General features: G+C 42.1%; 1 protein-coding gene across 2 annotated transcripts in view; it reads right to left on the bottom strand.

Moving 5' to 3' along the window:
- The window catches only part of pparda (peroxisome proliferator-activated receptor delta a), a 7601-nt gene extending 728 nt beyond the window's left edge, over positions 1-6873 (bottom strand). The window contains exons 1-6 of one of the 2 annotated variants that reach the window (XM_056237906.1): positions 6504-6873; positions 6236-6375; positions 5401-5539; positions 5120-5322; positions 3294-3500; positions 268-511 (exon numbers count right to left, since the gene is read on the bottom strand). In XM_056237906.1, coding sequence (XP_056093881.1) covers positions 268-511; positions 3294-3500; positions 5120-5322; positions 5401-5539; positions 6236-6375; positions 6504-6849 — 1279 coding nt within the window. In that variant the 5' untranslated portion in view covers positions 6850-6873. Of the gene's footprint in view, positions 1-267; positions 512-3293; positions 3501-5119; positions 5323-5400; positions 5540-6235; positions 6376-6503 lie in introns of those variants that run through there. The other variant, XM_056237907.1, reaches the window with a different exon arrangement.
- Between the last annotated feature and the right edge of the window lie 2421 nt (positions 6874-9294).

Raw genomic sequence — 9294 nt, 5'->3', positions numbered from 1 at the left:
AGTGATTTCAATGTTAAGTCAATGTAAAGACGCGTTTACGCGCGTCTAGAGGTCCTGCGACGCAAATGAGGCGTTTAGCGAGGCAGACGCGATTGAGCGTCTGGCGCGATATGCGCGAATGATTTTATTTGGTGCATTCATGCGAATGTTCCTTTTTAAACCCTGCCCATAAAGTCTCAAAAACATCCTTCATGCACTCAAATACCCCCACAGACATCAACCTGCCCTCAAAACAGCCCAATCTCACACAAGTCGCCGAAAGCTCACCTCCGCACAGGATGATGGCGGCCACGAACAGGGCTAGGTCGCTGTCGTCCAGCTCGAGAGCGTTAAACTTCACCGCAAACTCGAACTTCGGCTCCATGATCTCGCTGAAGGGTTTGCGAAGACTGCGGAGGAACTCCCTCGTCACGAAGCCCCGGCCGTTCGCCACCAGCAGCCCGTCCTTATTCATGAGCGACGGCAGCATGGCGAAGATCGCCTCGTGGACGCCGTACTTCAACAGCGTCACCTGGGGAGCAAAGGCAAGGCAAGCTAGTCAAGAGTCCAGAAAACGCACATTGTTCGTAAAAAGAATTATTGCGTAAAACAAAAAATGGATTTCCATTCATCCATGCATCCATGCATCCATCCATCCATCCATCCATGCATCCATGCATCCATCCATCCATCCATCCATGCATCCATCCATGCATCCATCCATCAATACATCCATCTATCCATCCATCCATCCATCCATCCATGCATCCATCCATCCATCCATCCATCCATCCATCCATGCATCCATCCATCCATGCATCCATCCATGCATCCATCCATGCATCCATCCATCCATCCATCCATCCATCCATGCATCCATCCATCCATCTATCCATCCATCCATCCATCCATCCATCCATGCATCCATCCATCCATCCATCCATGCATCCATCCATCCATGCATCCATCCATGCATCCATCCATGCATCCATCCATCCATCCATCCATCCATCCATCCATGCATCCATCCATACATCCATCTATCCATCCATCCATCCATCCATCCATCCATCCATCCATCCATCCATCCATGCATCCATCCATCCATCCATCCATCCATGCATCCATCCATCCATCCATCCATGCATCCATCCATGCATCCATCTATCCATCCATCCATCCATGCATCCATCCATCCATCCATCCATCCAACCATGCATCCATCCATCCATCCATGCATCCATCCATCCATCCAACCATGCATCCATCCATCCATCCATGCATCCATCCATGCATCAATCCATCCATCCATGCATCCATCCATCCATCCATGCATCCATCCATCCATCCATCCATGCATCCATCCATGCATCCATCCATCCATCCATCCATCCATGCATCCATCCATCCATCCATGCATCCATCCATGCATCCATCCATCCATGCATCCATCCATCCATCCATGCATCCATCCATCCAACCATGCATCCATCCATCCATCCATCCATGCATCCATCCATCCATCCATGCATCCATCCATGCATCAATCCATCCATCCATGTATCCATCCATCCATGCATCCATCCATCCATGCATCCATCCATCCATGGATCCGTGCATCCATCCATGCATCCATCCATGCATCAATCCATCCATCCATCCATGCATCCATCCATGCATCCATCCATCCATGCATCCATCCATCCATCCATGCATCCATCCATCCAACCATGCATCCATCCATCCATCCATGCATCCATCCATCCATCCATGCATCCATCCATGCATCAATCCATCCATCCATGCATCCATCCATCCATGCATCCATCCATCCATGCATCCATCCATGCATCCATCCATCCATCCATCCATGCATCCATCCATGCATCCAACCATGCATCCGTGCATCCATCCATGCATCCATCCATGCATCCATCCATGCATCCATCCATCCATCCATCCATGCATCCATCCATGCATCCATCCATCCATGCATCCGTGCATCCATCCATGCATCCATCCATGCATCCATCCATGCATCAATCCATCCATCCATCCATGCATCTATCTATCTATCTATCTATCTACTAGTGCTGTGTTCGAAATCACCCCCTACACACTCATTCACTATTCCCTACGTTACTCCACTGATATAGTCCACTTGAAGGAGTGAATGAAAACGAATGAAAAGTCACTGGAAGGGCTCCGCTTTTGCATAGTTTGTGCTGTTTAATAAGTAATTAAAACATAGCACACTGGCAGCTCCAGTAGCAATGAAAATGTAAGGTCCTTGCACACCGAGGCCAAAATTTCCGTATACATTTTTTCATATTCGTCATTCTGTGGCTCTGATTGGTCAAAACAACTCTCAAAATGCTTGCTACGGATGCGGAAAACGCAGAAAATCGAACCCGATCCGTTTTTTTTTTTTGACGGACAAAAGTTTCGGAGGCGGTGTGTAAACATGATTGACACAACTTGAGATCTGTTTTAACGTGCGGAAATTTTGAACGAGAATTTCGGACACACCTTTAGTCTGAACTCTGCTATGGAAACTAGAATGCATAAACCGTAATTAAACAATTTAATAATCAATTAAAACGGAATGTATACCTGTATGATATTTGGAAAATGGATGGATGATTGATTCATCTGCGGCGCCATCTCCAGCGAATTCATTCAGTGCGCGGCTCTCACAGTGCATTATGGGTATTCTCTAGCCGCTGAGTTGAACATCAGTTGTACACTCATTATTGCGGTGCATTGTGGGATTGAATGAGTGCACTCAATAATGTCCACTATGGTTTCGGACACCACTACAAATGGCCGTCCCCTCAAATAGTGCCCTATTTAAGGGGCTGTTTACACGAAACCGTTTTCAACTAAAAACGTAAAACTTTTTATGCTTTTTGTCCGTTTGTTTACACGACAACGGTGTATTGGGCGCCTGAAAACGCAAACTTTTGAAAACGGGTTTCAAAGTGCACACAATCTTCGTGTAAACAACAAAAACGTGAATCTCTGAAGACGATGACGTCATGCACATGTGATTACGTGTTCAGTCTGTAGTGTTTCATCGCCATCTACTGGCCTGGCAGCAGAATACAGCGTTTTTAGTCGTCGGATCCGTGTGAAAGGGGATCGTTTTGACAATGGTGTCGTCTGTACGCAGGAAAACTCAAAGGAAAAACGTCTCAGTTTTAAGCATATCGTTGTCGTCTAAACGTACCCTAAGGCTGTAGGGGACGATCTCGCCTAGGTTTAACGAAAAAACTAGTTTTCATGAATTACACCTCATGTCCTGATTCCGTTACCTGGTCATTCAGGAAAAGGTCGATGAATCCCGGGATGCTTTTGGAGAACTCGGTGAGTTCTCGTACGGTTTCCACAGTCGTGCATTGACAGCGGTAAAACACGTGCACGCCGATCTCCTTATTGGGCAGAGCCCCGTTAATCACCTGATTCCAGACCAGCCCGTTTTCCGCCTGCCACAGCGAGTCCATGTCATGAATGACAAACGGCTGAAGGACACACACAGAGAAACCGGTTTGTTTTCTCAAGCATCTTCATTGACAATGTTTTTAAAGGGATAGTTCACCCAAAAATGTCAGTATTTACTCGCCCTCATGTCGTTCCAAACCCGTAAGATCGCTCATCTTCGGAACACAAATTAAGATATTTTTGATGAAATCCGATGGTACAGGTGGGCCTCATTGACAGCTATTTAATTAACACTTTGAAGGCCCAGAAAGGTAGGAAAGACATCGTTAAAATAGTCCATGTGACTGCTGTGGTTCAACCTTTTTTAATTTTATCCAACTTTATTCAACAATTTCTTCTCTGAAGAAGAATGCGAGATCCGGAACGTGAAGAAATTCCGAGAATGATACGGAAGAGATTAAATTGTTGAATAAAGTCGTTATTTTTTTTTTTTGGCGCACAAAAAGTATTCTCGTCGCTTCATCAAATTAAGGCGAGACACTACAGGTGAATAGGGTAATTTTTTTAACTAGCAGATATCACCATGAAACTTTCCCAGTTGATTACCTACATTAAGATGAGAAAAAAATGTAATACTAGTTTTCTATAATTTAATGTTTAAATATGCAAATTAGGCATTATCTAATAAAATATGCACTAATTTGCATATATTTCAATAAAAAATGAAATCTGTGTATTGGATAAAGCCAGGTTCTAAATTCTTTTTTCATTGTGTTCACATATTAGATGGGAAAAAAAATTACAGAGGGATTTATGGATATCTTTTGTTATCCTATAAATCAGAATATACTGTCAATAGCCTTAAAAAATGATTTTTGCCATGTTTTTTGGAATAAAATGTTATATAAATCAGGCTAGGAATAATATATTTACAAATCCCTCTGTAAATGTCTTCGTAATATAACTAGGTACAAGACTGGAAAGTTTGGTGTATACAGGTGCTACCGAAGTGGAGATTTCGGACTTTGAGTATGAGAGAAAAGTCATTTTGAGAAAACGGGCTTTAAAGATTTAGCATCAGCCAATGAGATTGCGCATTTGCGCCCTTTTACTTTCACGATTGGTTGCTGATAAAAAGGAAATGACCATATTTGGATCCGACAACATTGTACAAGAGAGAGAGAGCTTTCTAACGGTGTGTGTGATGACAGGGTGCAGATCGCGATCGCGGAGCAACGGATGATTTACAACGCCAACTTTTGATGAATTTATGAGAAATCTACAGACGCAAACAGACAAAGTGCAGTAAAATAAAGACCTAAATGTGTATTTCGGACTTTTTTTCACCACAAGTCTGAAAGAAGACATGTTTTTGAAGACAAATATCCCGAAATCTCAAAATTGACCAGTGAAAAAAAAACTATGTTTTTGCCTGCCGTGTCTCGCCTTAAGGTTGAACCACTGCAGTCACATGGACTATTTTAACGATGTCTTTCCCACCTTTCTGGGCCTTCAAAGTGTTAATTAAATAGCTGTCAATGCAGCCCCTCCTGAGCCATCGGATTTCATCAAAAATATCTTAATCTGTGTTCCGAAAATCGTACGGGTTTGGAACGACATGAGGGCGAGTAATTACTGACAGAATTTTAATGTTTGGGTGAACTATCCCTTTAACGTTTGCCGTTTCTCGTAGGGTTACCGGGCTTGCGTCGGTCTTCCCCGTCAGGATGTTGCGAGCTTTCTTCTTGGTCATGTTGAGATTCTTCAAGTAGGCGTTGTTGACCCGTTTGGCGAGAGACTTCAGATCTGAACCGCTGGAGGTCTGGGAGCTCTTTTCCCCCGCTAGCATCCCCGCGACTAGCTTACGCTTCTCCGCCTCCGGCATCCGTCCGTATCGGATCGCTACGAACGCAGAATCACAGTCAACACTGTAGAAGTCAATTTATTTTTTCTGCGTATGTCTGTTGTCGTTTCGCTTACCGTCATGAGACATCCCGAGCACCAGGCACTTTTGAAATCGACAGAACTGGCATTTATTCCGACTTTTCTTTTGGATCTTACAGCTGCGGTCACATTTATCATATTCCAACTTCATTCGAATGGTCCTCCGGAAGAACCCCTGCGAGACACAGAGACACAGTTTTCCAGTCTGGGAGAACAAACTCAGAGGTTTCATGGAGTATGATGCGAGCATGACCTCTCAGTGGTGTAAAGTATTGGAGTAAATGTAATTAGTTACTGTACTTACCGGTAAATATCTTTTTTGGCAACATTGTAGTTTTACTATCAAAGATATTAGCAACTTTTACTGTCTATTTGAATACATTTTTATATTATATATACTTGAATACAATACAAGTATACAATGCCGTTCAAAAGTTTTTGATCTGTAAGATTTTTAATGTTTTTAAAAAAAGTCTCTTCTGCTCACCAAGGCTGAATTTATTTGATTAAAAATACAAAAAAAACAGGAATATTGTGAAATATTATTCCAATGTAAATCAGCTGTTTTCTATGTGAATATACAGTAAAGTGTAATTTATTCCTGTGATCAAAGCTGAATTTTCAGCATCATTACTCCAGTCTTCAGTGTCACATGATCCTTCAGAAATCACTCTAATATGATGATCTGATGCTCAAAAAACATTCATTTTTATTATCAATGGTGAAAACAGTTATTTAAATTTTTATTTCAGGATTCTTTAATGAATAGAAAGTATTGAAGTATTGAAATTGGTGACTTGTAACTTAAGGTATCTGTACTTTTACTCAAGTGTGGTTTCCAGGTGCTCTTTACACCTCGGTGACCTCTGACCTTGCAGCCCTCACAGGCATGAACGCCGTAGTGGAATCCCGAGGCTCGGTCTCCGCAGACTCGACACTCCATGTTAAGCCCCGCCCCCTCGTCTCGGCCCCGCAGGAGCTGCTCTGACAGAGGCGACGCTTTGCACAGATCTACACACACACAGAACTGCATTTCTATGCGAGAATCAAACACTTCATGTACCTTCATGAAATTGTGCGAACGCGTATAAAAGTGTGCGAAAGTAATCACCCCCCATAACCACCATCATTATCCTCACCTGTGGAGGTTGCTGTAGGATCAGGGCTGGTTGTAGAACGGCTCGTGTTGCTTTGCTCTTCCAGTTCGTTCGCCTTGTGTCGGTTCGTCTCCCAGTTAAGCTCCTCCCCCTGAGGCTCCTCCCTCACATCCAGCTCCAGGTTAAGCTCCGCTCCTCCTCCAAGTTCATAAAGCACATCCTCAAATCGTTCGTCATCAGGCCCCTCCCCCTGGCTAATGCAGGGGGAGGAGTCTTCGTTCGCCACACAGACTCCGCCCACCGCCCCGGCATCTCTGGGTAATCTGCTCCTCCCGGCCACAAAGGTCGAGTCTCTTCCGTCCATCTCCAGAAATTCAAACACGCTCATGAGCCGCCGCGGTCATAACAGCATCTGTGAGAGACAAACACGTCACAGACACGCTAAAAACTGGACCACACACGTTTTATGTGCCATAATTCATTTCTGCAATTCTAAGACATTATGCTAATGATGAAATGGTTTGTTGAGCACAGTTTTCAATTCAAAGTTCGCATGTTTCCTATTGAAACAGGAATCGGAAAAGTCCATAAATGAGCCTGTGAAAAAGATGATGTCAATATTTTGGTTTGTTTTCCCAGAATTACACTAACATACAGATTAGCTCAATTACACTCAAACCTGCACTTATTCAGACAACTTTAACATTCCTCACATTATCACAGTTTATTCGCTGTAGTTTAGAAAATAGTAATACAATAGTGGATATTTGACTGGTTTTGTCCGTCCTTCTGTTAGACTCTCACACATGAATTATGTTGAATATCTGTCAGCTGTTAAATTTAACTACACAATTAGATAATACCAGTTTAGCTCAACCAGTGACCAAGCAATGCTTCATGTTGTTCAGTGTGTGTGTAAAAAGAGCATTAGCAGTTACAGAAAACACACTTCAGCAAAACATGATCAGCTCAAAGTGGAGGAATCATTTCTGGTTTATAAACGTTACTGGTAGTCTCTGTATGAAGAATATTTGGGTATAATATGTCACAGTTTACTTTATTTTGCTCTCCTCACTTACATAAATGAACTTTAGTGTCCTGCACACACTAGTGGAAAATGATTTACTAGTGCCTGAATAATTTTTGGTTTGACTGTATAAGACTATTTAATGAAAAAGTTTGTAGATTAGTTGGCACACAAATTTAATTTCTTTACCTTCTGTCTGGAAAAAACTACATATATAATTTAGACTATATAATTATAAATAAGTAATGTTCATATTCTACCCAAATGAGCTTTTATGTGTTTTGGGTGACACTTTATTTTACAGTGTCCTTGTTACATATGTTACATGTGCTTACCGTAGTAATAACAGTAAATTATGCATAATTACATGCAACTAAGCCTCAACCAAACACTAATCCTATAGTAAGCACATGTAGTTTATTAATATTACTCTGTGCTGCTTAAATATATAATTACACTGTAACAATGACACCTTAAAATAAAGTGTAACCGTCTTTTGTACTGTAAGTTGTTCTTTAGTTTCATGAAGTCCAATCTTAAAAGTGCCTGAAGTGTGTGTGTGTGTGTGTGTGTGTGTGTATTCGAGGAACAGTTGAAATAACACAACACTGATTTGACAGCTGTATCGTGTTCAGAAGACACCAGAAACCTGTGGTACGCCCACCCCCGACCGACTGACACACTGCATTCTGGGAACTAACACACACACCAGCTGCAGAGACATGAAACTTCTGCGACTGAACCAAAACCAAAGTAAAGCCCAAATGTTCACAGACTATCTTCAGACCTCTGACAGACACACACACACACACACACACACTGATCGTACAGACGAAAGCTCGGTGAGTAAGTTTCTCAGTATCAGTTTCATCAGAAACAAACAATGAAAGCGTCAGAATGAAGAGCAGAGGTCAGTCAGGCCCGGCACTGGAGCGGCTGCAGGCCCAACAATACGCCTGTCACTGGAGCTCAACACATTTCACCTCTCACACTCTGAAGTCTGTGAACTGTGACTGTGTTTCCACATACGCCGCACACAGACAAACATCGTAGCCTTTGTTTTTGAGTCCTGCAAGTTTAGAAAACATATTTTAACATCCAAAGTAGTTATCGTTATAATTGTTGTCCGCTGGTGTGGATGGTTATATAGTTATCGTTATAGTTATCATAAGTTGGTGTGGAAATACGCTAATATAGTTATCGTTATAGTTATCGTCCGCTGGTGTGAACACTAATATAGTTATCGTTATAGTTATCGTCCGCTGGTGTGGATGGTTATATAGTTATCGTTGTTGTAGTTATCATAAGTTGGTGTGGAAAGACGCTAATATAGTTATCGTTATAGTTATCGTCCGCTGGTGTGGATGGTTATATAGTTATCGTTGTTGTAGTTATCATAAGTTGGTGTGGAAAGACGCTAATATAGTTATAGTTATAGTTATCGTCCGCTGGTGTGGATGGTTATATAGTTATCGTTGTTGTAGTTATAAGTTGGTGTGGAAAGACGCTAATATAGTTATCGTTATAGTTATCGTCCGCTGGTGTGGATGGTTATATAGTTATCGTTGTTGTAGTTATCATAAGTTGGTGTGGAAAGACGCTAATATAGTTTTCGTTATACTTATCGTCCGCTGGTGTGAACACTAATATAGTTATCGTTATAGTTATCGTCCGCTGGTGTGAACACTAATATAGTTATCGTTATAGTTATCATCCGCTGGTGTGAACACTAATATAGTTATCGTTATAGTTATCGTCCGTTGGTGTGAACGCTAATATAGTTATCGTTATAGTTATCGCCCGCTG

Source organism: Rhinichthys klamathensis, unplaced genomic scaffold (genome assembly GCF_029890125.1).
Source record: "Rhinichthys klamathensis goyatoka isolate OS25496 unplaced genomic scaffold, OSU_Roscu_1.1 h1tg000504l_1, whole genome shotgun sequence".
Classification (NCBI taxonomy): Eukaryota; Metazoa; Chordata; class Actinopteri; order Cypriniformes; family Leuciscidae; genus Rhinichthys; species Rhinichthys klamathensis.
The sequence above is the reverse complement of the archived record's forward strand: the minus strand, read 5'-3'. Positions and strand labels throughout refer to the sequence as shown.